We start from the raw sequence: 22,309 nt of genomic DNA, 5'->3' as shown, positions 1-22,309 counted from the left end.
AATATTAAGTGTGAAGTAGAGAAAGGTGAGGCGGAATGAGTGATAAGGAGAATACATGTGCAGAGGGATGGTCTGACGGAGCATGGAGTTAAATGTGCAGAAAGAGTAAGTAAATTTAAGAAGGACAACAAAATTCAAGGGGCGTATAGCCTGGTGAGAGTCCGGGGAGCTGGGTTGTGCACAATAGGCAGCGATTTAAACAGAGAAAGGAGAAATGGGTTAAAAGTTCTATATCTGAATGCACGAAGTGTCAGAAATAAGGCGGATGAGCTTGAAGCTCAGGTGCGAATGGGTAACTATGATGTTGTTGGGATAACAGAGACATGGCTGCAGGGGGATCAGACCTGGGAATTGAATGTACAAGGGTATACGTGCTATCGAAGGGACAGAAAGGTGGGCAGAGGGGGTGGGGTGGGCCCTGTTGGTGAGGAATGAGATTCAGTCCCTTGCAAGGGGGAACATAGAATCAGGAGAAGTAGAGTCAGTGTGGATAGAACCGAGGAAAAGTAAGGGCAAAAAGACCCTAATAGGTGTTATCTACAGGCCCCCAAACAGTAGCATGGATATTGGGTGCAAGTTGAATAGGGAGTTAACAATGGCATGTGGCAAACGAAATGTTGCAGTAGTTCTGGGGGACTTCAACACGCAGGTGAACTGGGAAAATCAGGTTGGTACTGGACCCCAGGATAGGGTGTTTGTAGAGTGCCTACGGGATGCATTTTTGGAGCAGCTTGTACGAGAGCCGACCAGGTATAAGGCTGTTCTGGATTTAGTGTTGTGCAATGAACAGGATTTGATAAGTGATCTTGAAGTAAAGGAGCCATTAGGAGGTAGTGACCATAATATGATAAGTTTTTATCTGCAAGTTGAGAGGGATAAGGGCAGATGAGAAGTGTCAGTATTGCAGTTGAACAAAGGAGACTATGGAGCCATGAGGGAGTTGCTGGCCAAAGTTGACTGGTCGGATATCCTAGCAGAAAAGACAGTGGAACAGCAATGGCAGGTATTCTTGGGAATAATGCACAAGCTGCAAAATCAGTTCATCCCCCGGAGAAGAAAGGATTCAAAGGGGGGGAAAAGTGGCCACAGTGGTTGACAAAGGAAGTCAGAGATAGCATAGCATTAAAAAAGTATAACAGAGCTAAGGTGGGTGGGAAGACGGATGATTGGGAAATTTTTAAGGAGCAACAGAACTTAACTAAAAGGGCAATACGGGGAGAAAAAATGAGGTATGAACGCAAGCTAGCTAGGAATATAAAGGAGGATAGCAAAAGTTTTTTTAGGTATGTGAAGAGAAGGAAGATAGTTAAGACCAATGTTGGGCCCTTGAAGAATGAATTGGGAGAAATTGTTATGGGAAACAGAGAAATGGCAGATGAATTTAATAAGTACTTTGGATCTGTCTTCACTAGGGAAGACATAAGCAATCTCCCAGGATGTATGGATGGGCCAAGGACATAGGGTAACAGAGGAACTGAAACAGATTGACATTAGGAAGGAAAAACAGTGATGAGGAGACTGATGGGACTGAAGGCTAACAAATCCCCAGGTCCAGATGGTCTGCATCCTAGGGTACTAATGGAGGTGGCTCTGGAAATTGCAGATGCATTGGTGATCATTTTCCAATGTCCCTTAGATTCAGGATCAGTTCCTGACGATTGGCGAATGGCTAATGTTATCCCACTTTTTAAGAAAGGAGGGAGGGAGAAAACAGAGAACTATCGCCCTGTTAGCTTAACATCAGTAGTGGGGAAGATGCTAGAGTCCATTATTAAAGATGAAATAGCGGCATATCTTGATAGCAGTGATAAGATTGGGCCGAGCCAGCATGGATTTACCAAGGGCAAATCATGCTTGACTAATCTATTGGAGTTTTTCGAGGATGTAACCAGGAAGATAGATGCGGGAGATCCAGTGGATGTGGTGTACCTTGACTTTCAGAAGGCATTCGATAAGGTACCACATAGGAGATTGGTGGGTAAAATCAGAGCTCATGGCATTGGGGGGAGGATATTGACATGGATAGAAAACTGGTTGGCAGATAGAAAGCGAAGGGTAGCAGTGAATGGGTGTTTCTCAGAATGGCAGGTGGTGACTAGTGGGGTGCCACAGGGCTCGGTATTGGGACCACAGCTGTTTACAATTTACGTCAATGATTTAGAGGAAGGCATTGTGAATAACATCAGCAGGTTTGCTGATGATAGTAAGCTGGGTGGCAGTGTGACATGTGATGAGGATGTTAGGAGAATTCAAGGTGACTTGGATAGGCTGGGTGAGTGGGCAGAAACTTGGCAGATGGCATTTAATGTGAATAAGTGTGAGGTTATTCACTTCGGGAGCAAGAACAGGAAGGCAGATTATTATCTGAACGGTGTGGAGTTAGGTAAGGGAGAAATACAAAGAGATCTAGGAGTACTTGTTCATCAGTCTCTGAAGGTGAATGAGCAAGTGCAGCAGGCAGTGAAGAAGGCTAATGGAATGTTGGCCTTTATTACAAAGGGGATTGAGTACAAGAGCAAGGAAATCCTTTTGCATTTGTACAGGGCCCTGGTGAGGCCACACCTGGAGTATTGTGTGCAGTTTTGGTCTCCAGGGTTAAGGAAGGACATCCTGGCTGTGGAGGAGGTCAGCGTAGGTTCACTAGGTTAATTCCTGGGATGTCCGGACTGTCTTACGCAGAGAGGTTAGAGAGACTGGGCTTGTACATGCTGGAATCAAGGAGATTGAGGGAGGATCTGATTGAGACATATAAGATTATTAAGGGATTGGACAAGATAGAGGCAGGAAATATGTTCCAGATGCTGGGAGAGTCCAGTACCAGAGGGCATGGTTTAAGAATAAGGGGTAGGTCATTTAGGACAGAGTTGAGGAGGAACTTCTTGTCCCAGAGAGTTGTGGAGGTGTGGAACGTGCTGCCTCAGAAGGCAGTGGCGGCCCATTCTCTGGATGCTTTCAAGAAGGAGCTAGATAGGTATCTTATGGATAGGGGAATCAAGGATTATGGGGACAAGGCAGGAACCGGGTATTGATAGTAGATGATCAGCCATGATCTCAGAATGGCGGTGCGGGCTCGAAGGGCCGAATGGTCTACTTCTGCACCAATTGTCTATTGTCTACTTCCTGAACCACTCCAACGTGGGAAGAAGTTATAGAAGAGTTTTCATTTAATTTGTGAATAGTATTTATAACACTATATCCACCTTGCACATGGTCTGGTAACCCAGGGAGACTGTTAGTTCTTGCACTTTTAACCAGAGGTACTAAGAGTTACAGTTCCGGGACAACTTAAAAAAAATCAATGACTGAACAGTACAGGAGCCTCAGCCACCTGTGTTCAAGTTACTCCAACTGAACTTCCTCTGAGATCCATACTCCAGGTACCTCACCTGATCTTCAGAATCTGTTTGGTTTCCTTCTCGTTGTAGGGAGAGGTCGAGATGATCACCAGTCGATCCAGTAAGTCGATTGGAATTCCGTGAGGGCTTTTGTAGCTTGTACCGCGAATCCTGAGACACAGAAGGTGTTAAGTTAGTGTGTTCTTTTCCCCTCATAGCTTTTAAAATATCAAAGATTGTCAGCCCAAGACAATCTGAGTGTGGTGTGCTTCACTCAGCTTTCTCTCTCGATGTCCTTGTCTCCATATCCAACCCTTAGATTCCCCTTTGCACAAAGTGCCCCTTTTTATACCCAAGATCCCTTCAAAACTCCAACATAACTCTTACCCCAGTACTTTCCCCAATGGTAAGGCACCATTTGGTACAATAACCGTATACTCAATTTCAGCAAGACCAAGGAGCTGATTATTGACTTCAGGAGGAGGAAACCGGAGGTCCACAAACCAGTCCTCATCGGGGATCAGAGGTGGGGATGGTCAGCAACTTTAAATCCCTTGGTGCTATCATTTCAGAGGACTTACTGTGGGCCCAGCACATAAGTGCAACTACGAAGAAAGCACAGCAACTCCTCTACTTCCTTAGGAGTCTGAAAATGTTTGGCATAACATCTAAAACTTTTACTAACTCTTATAGATGCGTGATGGAGAGTATACGGACTGGCTGCATCACAGTCTGGTATGGAAACACCAATACCCTTGAACATAAAATTCTACAAATCGTAGCGGATACAGCCACTCCATCATAGGAAAAGCCCACCCCACTATTGAGCACATGTACAAGGAGTATTGCCAAAGGAAAGCAGCATTCATCAGGGACTCCCACCACCCAGGCCATGCTGTAGCCATCAGGGAGGTGGTACAGGAGCCTCAGGACTCACACCACCAGACTCAGGAATAGTTATTACCCCTCAACCAGCAGCCCCTTGAACCAAAGGGGATAACTTCAGTCGCCCCATTACTGAAATTGTTCCACAACCTATAGACTCACTTTCAAGGACTCATCTCATGTTCTTGATATTTATTGCTTATTTATTATTTCTTTCTTTTTGTATTTGCACAGTTTGCATACTGGCTGTACACCCAGTTGGTGCGGAGAAGCTATTACAGTTATTCGAATTATTGAGTATGCAAGCAAGGAAATGAATCTCAGGGTTGTATGTGGTGACATAGATGTACCTTGATAATAAATTTACTTTGAACTTTGTTACCTGTAACTGTACAATGACCTCACCTTCCCCAAAGACATATTCATCATTATCTACTCTTGACTTGTACTCCTTTTATTTTCTCAACACAATCCCACTCCTGGCTAACACCATTTTGTCTTACAGGTTTCCATTTTATTGTATTCACATCAAGGAGGAATCACACTTAACTCTTTCCTGACAGGTGGTTTGTCTTTTTAAGTGAGTTACTACCCACCCATCTCTTCCCACCCGAGTGTGCAGACTGTACAGGGTTACAGGTGGCTGCACCAGGAGCTCACAAGGCCACCCCAACCAGAGTACGCAGGTCATGCGTGGTTGCAACCATGACATTTACCAATTTAATCCAACATTGCAAACTGCAGTATAAATCTTAAATCAGAACATCATCAAGTTAAGATGCCTTCAAATTAAAAATGTTAAAGTTAACTCTTGGTAGTCTCCCTGAATAAGAGGTGTGGACAGAGGGGCCTGTATACCTGGTTATTCCTCGGTTAGTTGCCATGATCAGGACTGGAGCCATGTCACTTTCTAGGCCACGGTTTAGGAAGGAGAAACACTCAATGTCCAGCATGTGAACTTCATCAATGAACAGCACCTGCAGAAGTCCAACACATGGGAAGTAAGTGGTTACATTAGCCCACACTAAGCTCTCCAGTCCTGGAGTGGAACTTCAGCATGTGGAGCTGAAGTCTGGACACTTACCCCAGGGATTATCTCTGCCTTTCCTTCTTCCCTCCACTCTGCGACCTTGGCGTTGATCTGCTCACGCACTTCAGACTTGATTTCCCCAGTGTCACCTGCGAGGACAACCCACAAGAACAATGAGTGACACTTTCTGTTTAAAGGGTGAACTAGCTTTCCATCCACTGCTCCCTGACAGTGACTGCACAGGTTTATAGGGTGATAGAGAAAGTATTTGGCATACTAAACAAGATATGAGCCCATCATGTTACAGGAAAAATACTGGCATGGATAGAAGACTGGCTGACGACATAGAGAAGGAATGAATAGGCTTTTCCTGGTTGGCTGCCAGTGACTAGTAGCGTTCCACAAGGGTCGGTATTGGGATTGTTTCTTTTAACGTTATATGTCAATGATTTGGATGACTGAATTGATAGCTTTGCGTCCAAGTTTGATGATATGAAGATAGGTGGAGGGGGCAGGTAGTGTTTCTAAATCTTTCTGCAGAGAGTATGCAGAAAGACTTAAGACAGATTAGGAGATGGGCAAAGAAGTGATAGGTGGAATACAGTGTAGGGAAGTGTATGTTCATGCACTTTGGTAGAAGGAATAAAGGCGTAGACTATTTTTGAAATGGAGAAAATTCAAAAATCAGAAGTGCAAAGAGGCTCGGGAGTCTGTTTTGTAGGATTTCCTAAAAGTTAACTTCCAGGTTGAGTCTGTGGTAAGGAAGGCAAATGCAAAGTTAACATTCATTTTGAGAGAACTGGAATATAAGAGCAAGGATGCGATGCTGAGGCTTTATAAGGCATTGGTCAGCCCACACTTGGAAGAATTGTGAGCAGCTTTGGGTCTTTTATCCAGATAAGGATGTGCTGACATTGGAGAGGGTCCAGAGGAGGTTCATGAGAATGATTCCGGGAATGTAAGGGTTAACATAGGAGGAGTTTTTGACGACTCTGGGCCTGTACTCACTGGAATTTAGAAGAATGATGGGAATCTCAATGAAACCTATCGAATACTGAAAGGTCTAAATATAGTGGAGAGGATGTTTCCCATGGTGGGGGAGTTTAGGACTGGGGGGGGGGGCACAGCCTCAGAATAGAACATCCACTTAGAACAGAGATGAGGAGAATTTCTTTAGCCAGTGCATTGTGTATCTGTGAAATTTTATTGCCACAGTTGGCTGTGGAGGCCACGTTATTGGGTTTATTTAATGCAGAGGATGATCAGTTCTTGATTCGTTAGGGCATCAAAAGTTACGGGGTGGAGGTAGGGGAATGGTATTAAGAGGGAGAATAAATCAGCCATGATAGAATGGCAGAGCAGACTCGATGGGCTGAATGGCCTAATTCAGCTCCTATGTCTTATGGACACTTGTGGGCTACCACCAGCACATCCTGTGTGTTGGTTGTTGACGGATTGCCACATTTCACTGTATGATTCAATCTACATTTGATAAATAAAGCTCATCTTTATTTTTAGAGACCACAAAACAGTACAACATATCAGCCCTCATCGTTGTGATGACCTTTTAACCTCATCCATGTTCAATCTGACCCTCCCTTCCCATATAGCCCTCCACTTTTCTATCATCAAAATGCCTGTCTAAGAGACTCTTAAATGTGTCATTACCATCACCCCTGGCTGCTTGTTCCACGCACCCACCACTCTGTGTATAAAAACATACTTCTGACATAACTCCCATACTCTCCTCCAATCACTTTAAAATTATGCCCCCTGTATTAGTCATTTCTGCCCTGGGTAAAAGACTCTGGCTGTCCACTGGATCTATACTTCTTAACATTCTGTACACTTCTATTAAGTCACCTCATATCTTGCTTTGCTCCAAAGAGAAAAGCCCTAGCTCCCTCAACCCATCTTCATAAGACACGCACCACGCAAGGGTCATCCTGGTAAATCACCTTTGCACCCTTTCTAAAGCTTCCACATCCTTCCTATAATGAGACAATCAGACTGAACACAATACTCCAAGTGCGGTCTAATCGAAGTTTTATAGAGCTGCTACATTACCTTGTACCTCTTGAACTCATTCCTATGACTAATGAAGGCTAACGTACCATACACCTTCTTAAGCACCCTATCAACCTATACAGCAACTTTGAGGGATCTATGGATGTGTACCAAGATCTCTCTGTTCCTCCACACTGCTAAAAATCTTGTAACCTTCAAGTTTGACACTTATCTCAGGATCCATAGTCACAACCCTTAAGGAATATATTATGTCTCCATAAGATTACCCTACATTCTTCTAAATGCTACTGAATACAAGTACTGATTTTCCTCACGGGGCAACTCCTACACTCCTCTGAACCACTTCCAAACCAAGTATATCTCTCCGTAAAAGGTCAAAATGTACACAGATACAGTATCACCAGAGCAGTATCTGTAGGACCACTGATCTCTCTTGTAGCAATTGACAATCAGAGGTTATCATTCTCCTCATCTCCATCCCAGATCTATTTCTCTGAATCTCCAGGCACATGCCCCCTAATACTAGCGTGGGTACAACTTTGCTGTCTCTCAGTGTATTATGGTCTCCCTGATTTCAAACCCAAAAGCCTCCTTAAAGTGGCTGGCTGACCAGGAGTAGGTAGGAGGTCCAACTGTGACAGACGTTGGCCACTATGATGGCATAGACATCTGCTATTCCACAAGCAACTGAAAACCAGCAGAGTACTGACCGTTGGGTTCCCACCCCGTGTCCTGCAGAGGGACAGCCTTACAGTGACAACATGATCCTGTGAGGCCAGAGCCAAAGCAGCATTGCGATGACCTACATTAACAACAGAACAGCAGACGGGTTTGGAATGTATTCACAGTGACTTAACAATTCAGGAACAGCTTCTTTCCCTCCACCATCAGATTCCTGAATGGACAATGAACCTGCAGACACTTCCTCAGTATTTCTTTCCCCCTTTCTAAACACATTGATGAAGGTAGAGCCGTAGATGTAGTGTATATGGATATCAGCAAGGCATTTGATAAGGTACCCCATGCAAGGTTTATTGAGAAAGTAAGGAGGCATGGGATCCAAGGGGTTATTGCTTTGTGTAACCAGAACTGGCTTGCCCACAGAAGGCAAAGAGTGGTTGTAGACAGGTCATATTCTGCATGGAGGCCGGTGACCAGTAGTGTGCCTCAAGGATCTGTTCTGGGACCCCTACTCTTTGTGATTTTTATAAATGACCTGGATGAGGAAGTAGAGGGATTAGTTAGTAAATTTGCTGATGACACAAAGGTTGGGGGTGTTGTGGATAGTGTGGAGGGCTGTCAGAGGTTACGGCGGGACATTGATAGGATGCAAAACTGGGCTGAGAAGTGGCAGATGGAATTCAATCCAGATAAGTGTGAGGTGGTTCATTTCGGTAGGTCAAATATGATGGCAGAATATAGCAGCCTTGATGGCAAGACTCTTGGCAGTGTGGAGGATCAGAAGGATCTTGGGGTCCCAGTCCATAGGACACTCAAAGCTGTTACGCAGGTTGACTCTATGGTTAAGAAGGCATACCGTGCATTGGCCTTCAACAATCGTGGGATTGAGTTTAAGAGCTGAGAGGTAATGTTGCAGCTATATAGGATCCTGGTCAGACCTCACGTGGAGTACCGTGCTCAGTTCTGGTCGCCTCACTATAGAAAGGACGAGGAAGCCATAGAAAGGGTGCAGAGGAGATTTACAAGAATACTGCCTGGATTGGGGAGCACGCCTCATGAGAAAAGGTTGAGTGAACTCGGCCTTTTCTCCTTGGAGCGACGGAAGATGAGAGGTGACCTGATAGAGGTGTACAAGATAATGAGAGGCATTGATTGTCAAGAGGCTTTTCCCCAGGGCTGAAATGGCTAGGACGAGAGGGCATAGTTTTAAGGTGCTTGGAAGTAGGTACAGAGGAGATATCAGGGGTAAGTTTTTTTACACAAAGTGGTGAGTGCGTGGAATGGGCTGCCGGCAGCAGTGGTGGAGGCAGAAACGATAGGGTCTTTTAAGAGACTCCTGGATGGATACATGGAGCTTAGAAAAATAGAGGGCTATGGGTAAGCCTAGGTAGTTCTAAAGTAAGGACATATTTGGCACAGCTTTGTGGGCCAAAGGGCCTGTAGTGTGCTGTAGGTTTTCTGTATTTCTCTTTGCTCTCCTTATTTAAGTTTTAATATAAATTTCTCATTGTAACGTATATTTTTTATTATATCTACTAGAATGTATTGCTGCCGCAAAACAGCAAATATATATCATGACATATGCTGGTGATATTAAACCTGATCCTGATTGTATTTCCTATCAAGAATCAATGCTATTCGCCATATAGATTTACATGTATTGGGACTTACTGTGGTGTGTTGGTCAGGGTGCGACGTGCAACAAATAAAACAACATTCAACAAAAATAAAGGAGTTATAGAAAAGTAAAATTAGAGGTTAAAGTACTGATACAGAATAAAATATGCATGAATACCACCATGTAGCTTTATAAAAGTGGATTAAAATACAGTGCAGTGACAGAGATAATAGATAGAGGGGGGTAGGGGTTAACTGGAAAGGTTGATCAGATTAATTGCCTGGGGGAAGAAGCTTTTTGATGGTTTGAGGTTTTCGTTTTAATACTTCTATAATACTTTCCAGAAGGGAGCTTTTGGAAAAGGCAGTTTGCTGGGTGGTTGCGTACGCAGTGATCTGATCTATTTTGTCCCTGCAGTTACTAGGAAGTGCCACAGAATTTAATTTTCTGCTTTATTAAAGATGCAATGGAATGGAAGCCATTGCTGTCCACTGAAATTTGCAAAACTTCCCAGAAGGACAGCACGAGGTGTCCAGGTGCAATCCTGGGTTAACTTACTTCCCACCCTCTTCTTAGCCCGAAGGCCTTCAGGTAGTTTCAGTGCTGAGACTGTCTAACTCTTTTGGGATAGGACCCCCAGTTCTTAATGGGGTGAGGTTAGGGAAATGCCAGACCTTCAATCTTCCACTGTCATTATTTGCTGCTGGTGATCTCTGGCTTGATGTGTTGGTCCTACCTGAGAACAAAGCAAGGAAGCCCTGTGTCCTGCTGTTGATCACATCGATCTCATGCAACGTCACAGTGTGAACCACTTCCTTGCGTTTCTGCAGCTCTCCATCCGGGCACTGCACAAATTTTGTCTGCAAGAAGAAACATTTTCAGCAAGTTACTCCTTCCCCAATCTAACTTTAAGCCCTGTCACCCCAGAATACAGCAAACCTCTGGAACAACCTCACAGAAAAGCAAGAGACAGACATATGAGGAAGCTGATCAGAACCTTGAGGTTGCTCCACCATTCGATATCTCTACTGACCCTGTTTATACATACCCACCCTCCTACCCAACCCTTCAAAATCTACTGACTGGTCGACTACTGCAGTTCTACAGGATCACAGAGCACAGAAACGGGATTTCTGGCCCATCTAGCCTGTTCCTAGTCCTATCGGCACACAGCTGGACATAACCCTTCATAACTTTCTCATCTATGTACCTACCTGAACTTCTCTGAAATGTTACAATCAAATCCGCATCCACCGCTTCCACTGGCAGCATGCTCCACGCTCACACCATTGTCTGAGTGAAGAAGTTCCCCATCAGGTTCCCCTTAAATATTTCACCCTTAACCCATGACTTCTAGTTCTAGTCTCACAACCTCAGAGGAGAAAGCCTGCTTGCATTAACAAGCCTCCCCCCTCCCTCACAGAAACCCTTCCATTATTGAGGCCCGTATTTGCAGTCAGTTTGTGGAGAGATTTTCCAGGGTAGACATCTACACCCAGTAAACGAGACTTACTTGGGCTCCCATAGCGTCGTAATCGCGAGCTCGAGTAAAAGATCGTCCTAGTTTGCTGATTTTACCCGTTGCTTTATCAATGGTAATGACATCTCTGTAAAAATAGAAACACTTCACTCACTTTGCAGTCTCCCTCCACTTAATAAAGGATCATCTTTATTAGCCACATACATTTACGTGCATTAGGGATTTGCTATGCAATGTTGGTGTGACATGCAATAAGAACAATATTTACTGGTTATAAAGAGAAAAGAATTACATAAAAATAAAGTTAGAGGTAAAAGCATAGATTCCACCCTCCACCATTCTTCTAAACTCCAGCAAGTACAAGCCCAGAGCCATCAATCATTAGATAGGGCAAATGTAAGCAGATATTTTTGGCTAGCTTACCTTCACATTTCATTTGTTCTCTCATTATGTTTTGTTTCAGTTGCCTTGTTGGTTTTTAAAATCTACTGAATAAAATGCACTTTCCTACTGCTGGTTGCACCTCTGTAAATACTCACCCAGCCTGCACTTTCTCTTTTGTTAAGCATTCAATCATTTTTGTTCCCAAATCATAGATTGTCTCCATCTCTGTAGTTTTCAAGGTTAACTTCCCAACCTTTGCACCCTTCAAGAAAGAAAACACACATGAGCACTCTACAGCAAATCTAGATGAGCAATGCCCAAACTGTCGGGCCAGCACCGAGCACCCCAGACCAGGGCTCGCAAGGTTTGATGTCACTAGAGTGCACTTGTTCAGATGATCTACTTTCCCGCAACATCAGATAAATCCTTGCTGACTTGGTGTGACCTTCAATTTTCACTGACTCCTTCCAAATGGCTGTGCCAGTTGTATTACAGAGTGTAGAACGTAGAACACTACAGTACCATGCAGGCCCTTTGGCCCTGATGTTGTGCCAACTCTAAGGTCAATCTAACCCTTCATCCCCCAGCCCCCACATAGCCCTCCATTTTTCTTTCACATGTGCTATTTGAGAGTCTCTTAAATGTCCCTAATATATCTTGAACGAATACGATGAACTGATAAGTGAGGCTTTGGGTATACACTGGGGGTTGGATCTGAGGACTAAACTGTGGTCCAGAATGCTGTTATTCACTTCAACTGCTGGCATGATTTGTATTTTTTTTTTCTTTCTCTTGTGGATCAAGCATTACTCTTTATTCTTTTAATTGGGCTCTTTCGGGTTTCTTGCTTTGTGGCTACCAGTGAGCAAGCAAATCTCAAGGCTGTATAAGTTACACATTCTTTGACAATAAATGTACTTGAATCTTGAATATCTGCCTCTACTGCCAGACTTGGCAGCACATTCCACACACGTACCGCTCTGCAAAAATCCGACCTCCAACGTCCACCCAATACCTTCTTCCAATCACCTGAAAATTATGCCCACTCGGATTAGCCATTTCCATCCTAGAAAAAAGTCATACTGTACTGCAGACCCATACCCAAATGGCCCCAGACAATGTCATACACACTTCAGGTACAACTTGTACAGCGAGGAGACTGGAGCACTGAGGGAGACATGCTGCTTGATTTGTTGGCTGCTGCAAGTTATTTTTTAATTAGGTGGTCAAGCAATCAAAGAGGTGTTGATGGACCTGAGAGAGGATACATTTCAGGGTTACAGAGAAGCAAGGAGGAAATGGGATGTTCCACAGGGAACGTATACCTGCAGACCAACTGGATGAAGTCCCAGGGATAAACTCACTGCATCATATACCCCATTTAATCAGACTGTTTAGCAAACAAAAATCTTGGAATAAATTATTCCAGAATGACAGTATGATTCAATGTCACCATCAAAACCTGCAAATCTGCAATGTATTCAGAAGGTCCCTTCTGCCTTTAACAGTGTTTTCTTATTTTCCAGTCCTCTCACTCAACTCCATTTGCCAGACCTGCCTTCATAGCCATTTACAGTGTCCAATGCAGCAACAAAGGAGAGCACAACCAAATGTACAGGATTTCTCTGTGAACTTTACACATCACAGAAATGTCAAAGACAAAAATGTGCATAATTACATAAATACCAACATGTATTTACAATGTAAACAGCTTTATAAAAGGTGGTTTAGTGTTTACAGTGCTGTGATGGGGTAATAAATGTGCGGAGGGGGTAGAGGTTTCACTTGTATTTACAAAGAACATTGTCTTTTCTCTATTAGTAACTCTCTTTTCCTTCTGCCCCTGATTTTGATATGACCCTTGGATAACACAGATGACATGGGAGTTAGCTCTTCAATGGTCTTAGATACCATGATTCTACTCACAGGAGACGCTGGCAAGTAAAGGCCTTTTAGTCAGAAGGTAAAGGGACAACTATTTAAAGGAGGTGTGTAGAAGCTTCTTTTCTCAGAGATTTCTCTGGAATTCTCCATCACAGCAGGCTCATTAGAAGTGTTCAAAATCGAGGTAGTTACATTTCTGAAAGATTTGGGGACTCAAGGGTGATGGCGAACTGGTACAGAAGAGGAGGTAAGTCTTGGGGCAGATCAGCTATGATCATATTGACTGAGAGGGAACGATTGAGGAGCCGAGCAACCAACTACCCTCCTCCTGTTTTCTTGTCCTCGCCCAGAGGCACTAAAGCTCCATAACCGGGGAGAATGCAAGGCAATAAAGAACGAGGATTCATATGAACCCTTCAGTTTAAGTGTGACACCTTAATACAAAGTGACAAAATCAGAACCTTCTGAACTTACCGTCCCAGTCGCTGGTCGATCAATCTGAATTTCCACAACTTCTCCTTCTATAATTTCAGTTTCCTCTCTGTTTTGGAAGAAAGAAAATCCTAACTTAGCAAAAGATAAAGCTCCTGGTCATATAATCACAACTTCCATAACTTCACAAGCTTCAGATTTTCAAAGCTACAGCAAGAGCCTCGCTAATGTACCACTGAGTGGAAGTCATTCTGTCCTGAAGCCAAATCTCAGCACCTGATATCAAGGAACTGCTGATGGGTGGATTATATTGCTGCATTACTGAATTATTATTGCTTGCTCTTCAGAAACAAAAGCCAAGATTACAGAACAAATGTCCAAAGTTGGTGAAGTCAAAAGATGAGCAGTTAACAAGTAATGCCATGGTCTTAAAGTCTCAGTGACACAATAAGGAAAGAGGGAACAGGAACAAGGCAATATATTTATAGTTTAGGAACAGGCTGGTTAAAGTCTGGAAGAAATGTCTGTTTGGGCCATGAACTTTCTAGCAGTTCTGTGTAGAGATAGGACCTAACTCCATTCACAACTCCTGTACTTGCATACAGCAATGCAAGACTCAGAAATGGTCCACAGGCACATCTGAGCTCTGCTCTGCTGCTGAGGATGCCAATTGTAACACAAGTCCTTGATCCAAAGGGTTTCAACAACCTTGACTGGAAAGGCAGGCGTGGGAAACGATTTGATATTTTCTCTAACAATTTAAAATGTTTAAAATTAATTTCTAGTTATTTTTCAAGTAATTTACTTCCAGCTTTATTTTTGTAAGTATTTATTTAGAGGTACAGCACAGTCAAATGTGCCTGTGCTACCCAATTACACGCATATGACTAATTAACCTACTCACCAGTGTGTCTTTGGAATGCCAGGGGTAACCAGAGTGCCCAGAAGAAACCCACAGAGTCACTGGGAGAACGCACAAACTCCTTACTGGCAGTGACAGAATTGAACCTGGGTTGCTGGTGCTGTAATAGCATTACACTAATCACTATGTTCTGTGCCACACTAAAATTCAAATACATTTGAACGGGCCTCTGACAGAAGCCAGGTATCAAAAGCCAACAGGGCGGTTGAGGGAGACAGGTGTTGGAATCTGGAGCAACGCACACAAAAAGCTGGATGAACTCAGTAACTCAGGCAGCATCTATGGAGGGAAACGGACAGCTGACTTTGGGGTTGAGATTATTCATCTTGAGCCCAGACCCAGCGTGGCTGAGAGGCAGAGTTTATAATGCACTGGAGAAGTTGCAGTAAGGTAAGGGTTGAAGTAATATACAGGCAAAGGTAGTTTACAGATAGCATGAAGTCAACCCAGGCAAGACTGTGTGTGTGTGTGTGTGTGTGTGTGTGTGTGTGTGTGTGTGTGTGTGTGTGTGTGCGTGTGTTTGTGTGTGTGTGTTTGTGGTTTGCGTATTTGTTTGTTTAAAACACTAGGGCTGGGAGCAGGTGCTGGGCTTGATCAAACCCAAAGTGGCTGAAGCAGTCAGATGAGCCAGGCCAGGCTGAATTAGTTGAGTGGTAAGTTGACTATTCTACCTCAACACTGAACGTTGAGTACAAGGGTGGGACAGCAGTGTGACAGTCAGCACAACACCTTACAGCGGTGGCAATCACCCACTGGGGTTCCGTTTCTGCTGCCCCCTGTACGAGTTTGTGTGTTCTCCCTGTGACTACGGTTTCCTCCCACATTCCAAAGACGTACGGTTAGGGCTAGTGAGATATGGGCATACTATGTTGGCACCCGAAGTGTGGTGACACTTGCGGGCTGTCCCCAGCACATCCTCAGTGATTTGATTTGATGCAGACAATGCATTTGACTGTATGTTTCAATGCACGTGACAAATAAAGCTTAAAAATCTTCATCTTAATCTTAGAAAGAGCAACCACGAATGCTTACTTGATGCGGACTCCGATGGACCGACGGAAAGCTTGAGTCAGTGCTTCGGTTTTGCTCATTTCCAGAGAGAATATCTCACTGCCGGCAATAGCTGTGAATGGTGTGTCCTGCCCTAGGGCCTGAGCCATCCCTGAGGAAGCACAACACGTTTCAATTAAACACCAAGGACAAGTTACTGCTTTACAACAGCAGTTCCCAATTTTTTTTAATGCCATGGACCAATACCATTAAATGTGGACCCCAGGTTAGGAACCCCTGTTTTAGATGGATACTCTAAGGTTAAATGGAATTCTGAGTAGCATTGGAAATGATGATTCCAAGGCACAAAACAGATAAAACACAAGTTCAAGGATGTCAGAATATTCCTTTAGACAGAGATCAAGAATCACAAAGTAACGCTGCAGCTCAATAAAAACTCTGGTTAAACCGCACTTGGAATATCGGGTTCATTTTTGGTCAACTCATTATAGGAAGGATGTGGAAGCCTTAGAGAGGGTGCAGAGAAGATGCAGGATGATGCTTGGATTAGAGAGCATGTTCTATGGAGAAGAGGTTGAGTGAGCTAGGGCTTTTCTCTTTGGAGCAAAGGAGGATGAGAGGTGACTCGATATAGGTGATAAAAGACATAGATAAAGTAAACAGCCAGAGACTTTTTTGCATGGGCAGAAATGACTAACACAAGGGGGCATAATTTTAAGGTGAATGGATGGAAAGTATGGGGGGGGAGGGTGGGAATGTTAAAAAAAAAGACGGTTATGTGAGAAGGAATTGTTAGATTGATCTTGGAGTAGTTTAAAAGGTCGGTACAACACTGCGCTGAAAGGCCTGTACTGTGCAGTAATGTCCTATGATATGGTGGTGCAGTGATTAAACACTGGACTAATAAGCTGGAGACCTTGAGAGAAAACTTTAAATCATTAAACGCCAGTTTAAAGAGTCAGAGCACTACAGCACAGAAACAGGCCTTTCGACTCATCTAGTACATGCCGGACTATCATTCTGTCTAGTGACATCGACCTGCATCTATACCACAGCCTTCCATATTCTAAATCAATTCATTATTTAAATTGGGTGGCATCTGCTGGTAAAGCATTTCATTGAAACTATTTGGTTTGCTAATCTGTTCCAGGGGAGTGAATCTGCCTCTTATCAGTCTAGCCAACATGTAATGCCACTTTTAATGCCTTCTGTACAGCTGAGCCAGTTGCTTAGCTCAAGGACTATTAAACAGTGCTGAGCTTAATCCACAGTCCATGAAATAATATAGAGAGATAGCTTGTGAGGTTGCATGTTATATGGAAAGAGCAATTAACTGAATGGAACAATTTCCATTTCTATTTATATCCATAATTAATATTACATTCACCTTACCATTTATACCTGCAGTGAAGATTGCATTTTAATAAAACTTATTGCATGCTCTGGATTTGAAAAAATGACGCTTTTAAATGGAAGTGTTCCTTATGCACTGTTAATATACATTAAATTCCCATGTCACTACTGTGCACCAATAGCAATGGAGAGGCATTCCTTACCCATAGCAATTGCTGTTTTCCCCGTTCCTGGCTGGCCAGCGATGAGAATGGCTCTCCCAGCAATCTTCCCCTCCTTGATCATCTCCAGAATGACTCCAGCGGCACGCCGAGCACTGAGCTGTCCCACCATGCCCTGAGACACCTGCACAGGAACAGCCAACACTCAGCAGGAGAGATGCCGACAGCAGGAAACCAGTAAACAAGTTTCAACCTTCAGGAAATAAAAATCTAACTGGAGGTTAATGGTGTCTCTTGGGATATAGCAATACATCAGGTCTTAGGACCCCTCCAACTGAGAGAAGGGGCTTGTCTGCACAACGGCCAGAGTTTTGCAGCAGTAAGACTCCAGCTAAAGATTTAATTTCCGATAGCCTGGGATTTCCGGATGGTTCAGTGCCTGTTTCACTAGGTGACGTTTCCTCAGATTCCCAACCTCTTTCATGCCATGGACCAGTACCATTAAGTCAAGTCGCTTTTATTGTCATTTCGACCATAAACTGTTGGTACAGTACACAGTAAAAACGAAACAACGTTCCTCCAGGACCATGGTGCTACATGAAACAACACAAAACTACACTAGACTAAATGAGACAACATAAGACTACACTAGACTACGTAAGACAACACAAAAACTACACTAAACCTACACAGGACTACATAAAGTGCACAAAACAGTGCAGGGCAGTACACTAAATAATAAACAAGACAATAGGCACAGTAGAGGACAAATCACAATATAATAATAAATGATGTAGATGTCAAGTCTAGACTCTGGGTATTAAGGAGTCTGATGGCTTGGGGGAAGAAACTGTTGCACAGTCTGGTTGTGAGAGCCCAAATGCTTCGGTACCTTTTGCCAGATGGCAGGAGGGAAAAGAGTTTGTATGAGGGGTGTGTGTCTATGGACCCCAGGCTGGGAACCACTACTTCAAACTCACTGGGCTTTGTTCTTACACATCTATTAAACCCACTGGGTGATGTCCACATTCTTTTTTACTTTAGATTCCGAATCAGGTTAATTATCACTGACGTACATTAGTGGCCACTTTATTAACTCATGCACATAATAATGCAGCCACTGAGTGGATGTTCATGGTCTTCTGCTGCTGTAGCCCATCCACTTCAAAGTTCAACACGTTATAAATGCAGAGATTCTCTTCTACAACACCACTGTTGTAACATGTGGTTACTTGAGTTACTGTCACCTTCCTGTCAGTTTCAGCCAGTCCGGCCATTCTCCTCTGACCTCTCTCATTAACAAGGCGTTTCCACCCACAGAACTGCCACTCACTGGATTTTTCCTTTTTGCTTATTGCACCATCCTCTATAAACGCTAGAGACCTGCGTGTGAAAATCCCAAGAGATCATGAGTTTCTGAGATACTCAACCACCCCATCTGGCACCAATAATCAGTCCATGGTCAAAGTCACTTAGATCACATCTCTTCCGCATTCTGATGTTTGGTCTGAACCAACGGCGTGCTTTTATACATTGAGTTGCCACACGATTGGCTGATCATATATTTGCATTAATGCAAACACCTATGACTGTGTGGCTAAGTACATCTCCAACACCATATACAAGTTTGCTGATGACACCACTGTTGTGGGCTGTATCCAAGGTGGTGATGAATCAGCATACACGAGGGAGATTGAAAACTTGGCTGAGTGGTGTAATAACAATAACCTCTCACTCAATGTCAATAAGGCTAAAGAATTGATTGTAGACTCCAGGAGAGGGAACCAGAGGTCCATGAGCCAGTAATCATCGGAGGATCAGAGGTGCAGAGTCAGTAGCTTTAAATTCCTGGGTGTCACTATCTCAGAGGACCTGTCCTGGACCCAACATATAAATATAATTGCAAAGAAAGCACAACAGCACCTCAACTTCCTCTGGAGTCTGTGGAAATTCAGCATGTCATCAAAAACCTTCACAAACTTCTGTAGATGTGTAGTGGAAAGTGTGCTGACTGACTGAATCACGGCCTGATATGGGAACACCAATGGTTTTGAGCGGAATATCCTACAAAAGTAGTGGATTTGGTCCAGTACATCACAGGTAAAACCTTCCCAACCATCCAGCGTATCCACGTGAAACGTTGCTGTGGAAAAGCAGCATCCATCATCAAAGATCCTCACCACCCAGGCCATGCTCTATTCTCACTGCTGCCATCAGGCAGAAGGTACAGGAGCCTCAGGACCCGAACCACCAGATTCAAGAACAGTTACCATTCCTCAACCAACAGGTTCCTGAAAAATGGGGAATAGAAACATAGAAAATAGGTGCAGGAGTAGGCCATTCGGCCCTTCGAGCCTGCACCGCCATTTATTATGATCATGGCTGATCATCCAACTCAGAACCCCGCCCCAGCCTTCCCTCCATACCCCCTGACCCCCGTAGCCACAAGGGCCATATCTAACTCCCTCTTAAATATAGCCAATGAACTGGCCTCAACTGTTTCCTGTGGCAGACAATTCCACAGATTCACCACTCTCTGTGTGAAGAAGTTTTTCCTAATCTCGGTCCTAAAAGGCTTCCCCGCTATCCTCAAACTGTGGCCCCTCGTTCTGGACTTCCCCAACATCGGGAACAATCTTCCTGCATCTAGCCTGTCCAATCCCTTTAGGATCTTATACGTTTCAATCAGATCCCCCCCTCAATCTTCTAAATTCCAACGAGTACAAGCCCAGTTCATCCAGTCTTTCTTCATATGAAAGTCCTGCCATCCCAGGAATCAATCTGGTGAACCTTCTTTGTACTCCCTCTATGGCAAGGATGTCTTTCCTCAGATTAGGGGACCAAAACTGCACACAATACTCCAGGTGTGGTCTCACCAAGGCCTTGTACAACTGCAGTAGTACCTCCCTGCTCCTGTACTCGAATCCTCTCGCTATAAATGCCAGCATATCATTCGCCTTTTTCACCGCCTGCTGTACCTGCATGCCCACTTTCAATGACTGGTGTAGAATGACACCCAGGTCTCGTAGCACCTCTCCTCTTCCTAATCGGCCACCATTCAGATAATAATCTGTTTTCCTATTTTTGCCACCAAAGTGGATAACTTCACATTTATCCACATTAAATTGCATCTGCCATGAATTTGCCCACTCACCCAACCTATCCAAGTCACCCTGCATCCTCTTAGCATCCTCCTCACAGCTAACACTGCCACCCAGCTTCGTGTCATCCGCAAACTTGGAGATGCTGCATTTAATTCCCTCATCCAAGTCATTAATATATATTGTAAACAACTGGGGTCCCAGCACTGAGCCTTGCGGTACCCCACTAGTCACCGCCTGCCATTCTGAAAAGGTCCCGTTTATTCCCACTCTTTGCTTCCTGTCTGCTAACCAACTCTCCACCCACACCAATACCTTACCCCCAATACCGTGTGCTTTAAGTTTGCACACTAATCTCCTGTGTGGGACCTTGTCAAAAGTCTTCTGAAAATTCAAATATACCACATCCACTGGTTCTCCCCTATCCACTCTACTAGTTACATCCTCAAAAAATTCTATGAGATTCGTCAGACATGATTTTCCTTTCACAAATCCATGCTGACTTAATAACGACACTCATTCTGTTTCTGGTGTTCCCACATCCGAAGGCCTCACTTTTAAAGACTCTATCTTGTTATTTCATGCTCTCTTATTTATTGCTATTTATTTATAATTGCAATTTCACAGTTTGTTGTTCATTGATCCTGTTTATAGTTACTGTTCTATCGATTTGCGAAGTATGCCGACAGGACAAAGAATCTCAGGGTTTCATGTGGTGGCATGTATGCACTCCGATAGTAAAGTTTTACTTTGAACTTTTGAATGAGCAGGTATGCAGGTGTACATAATAAAGTGTATGTCATGAAATTTGTTGTTTTGCAGCAGAATAGTGCAGTGCATAAAAAAATTACTACAAGTTACAGTAAAATATATTTTAAGTAGTGCATAAAGAGAGTACCTGGTGCACAGAAAAATTTATCATATTACCGTGTAACATTTGAAATAAAATGTGAACTAGGTACAGTACTCGAACGAATAACATCCAATTGGCCAGATAGTCTACTGAGCCAGAACCACCGAAGCCCAATCGAACTCGTTATATATACAGCAAAGCTCTGAGGATCTGGCTCTGGCACTTTCATGGGCAATGACAGTAACAGCCAAGTATGTAAGGACAAATCCCAGGCTAACCCTAATGTGAAGAAATGAATGAAACATTCCAGTTCTAACCCTAACCCCTCAAGGCTCAAGGACAACTTCCACCCCACTGGTTTCAGACTCCTGAACGAACCTCTTGTATATAAGACTCTTGACCTCATAATCTATCTCATTATGATTTTACACTTTATCATTTACCTGCACTGCACTTTCTCAATAGCTTTTACACTTCATTGTTATAGCTTTACCTTATTCCAGCTCAATGCACTGTGTAATGATTTGATCTGTAAGAACAGTAAACTGGACAAACTTTTCATTGTATCTTGGTATGCGTGACAATTAAAAACCAATACACCTAACACTACCAAACTCACTGCCTCTGCGTGGGCCAAGTCCATACCTGTCGGGGTTCCAAGGCATCATCGAGTCCTAAACCACGGATGTGTGAATGGGCACCTGTGAGAAGTAGACAGACACCAGTTAGCTTAACTTTGCCCTGATGCTAATTTCACCTCAAAGGAAATTAACATAATATTACCCTTATCTGTCACATACACATCAAAACATATAGTGAAATGTGTCGTTTTTGTCAACAACCAACACAGTTTGAGGATGTGCCCACAAATGTCACCAAGCTTCTGGCACCAACCTGGCATGCCTACAACTTACTGACCCTGAACCATATGCCTTTTTTGGAATGTGGGAGGAAACCGGAGCACCCGGAAGAAGCCCATGCAGTCACAGGGAGAACGCACAAACAGCAGCGGAAATTGAACCTAGATAGCTGGCGCCATAATAGCGTTACACTAATCAGTATCCCACTATGCTGTATAATTCACAAATTTAAGATGGATTAAGTATTGCTCCCCCCAGAATCTCAGTGGGTGGCAAGGCCACCCAATGAGG

The 22,309-nt window shown here is 43.7% G+C and overlaps 1 protein-coding gene across 1 annotated transcript in view; it reads right to left on the bottom strand.

Moving 5' to 3' along the window:
* ruvbl2 (RuvB-like AAA ATPase 2) overlaps positions 1-22,309 on the bottom strand; it is a 41,446-nt gene that overhangs the window by 17,129 nt on the left and 2,008 nt on the right. The window contains exons 3-12 of the mRNA XM_072271935.1: positions 21,804-21,859; positions 17,247-17,388; positions 15,712-15,841; positions 13,800-13,866; positions 11,597-11,703; positions 11,091-11,184; positions 10,314-10,437; positions 5,305-5,399; positions 5,079-5,197; positions 3,387-3,506 (exon numbers count right to left, since the gene is read on the bottom strand). Coding sequence (XP_072128036.1) covers positions 3,387-3,506; positions 5,079-5,197; positions 5,305-5,399; positions 10,314-10,437; positions 11,091-11,184; positions 11,597-11,703; positions 13,800-13,866; positions 15,712-15,841; positions 17,247-17,388; positions 21,804-21,859 — 1,054 coding nt within the window. The remainder of the gene's footprint in view (positions 1-3,386; positions 3,507-5,078; positions 5,198-5,304; positions 5,400-10,313; positions 10,438-11,090; positions 11,185-11,596; positions 11,704-13,799; positions 13,867-15,711; positions 15,842-17,246; positions 17,389-21,803; positions 21,860-22,309) is intronic.

Source organism: Mobula birostris, chromosome 11 (assembly GCF_030028105.1).
Source record: "Mobula birostris isolate sMobBir1 chromosome 11, sMobBir1.hap1, whole genome shotgun sequence".
Lineage (NCBI taxonomy): Eukaryota > Metazoa > Chordata > Chondrichthyes > Myliobatiformes > Myliobatidae > Mobula > Mobula birostris.
The sequence above is the reverse complement of the archived record's forward strand: the minus strand, read 5'-3'. Positions and strand labels throughout refer to the sequence as shown.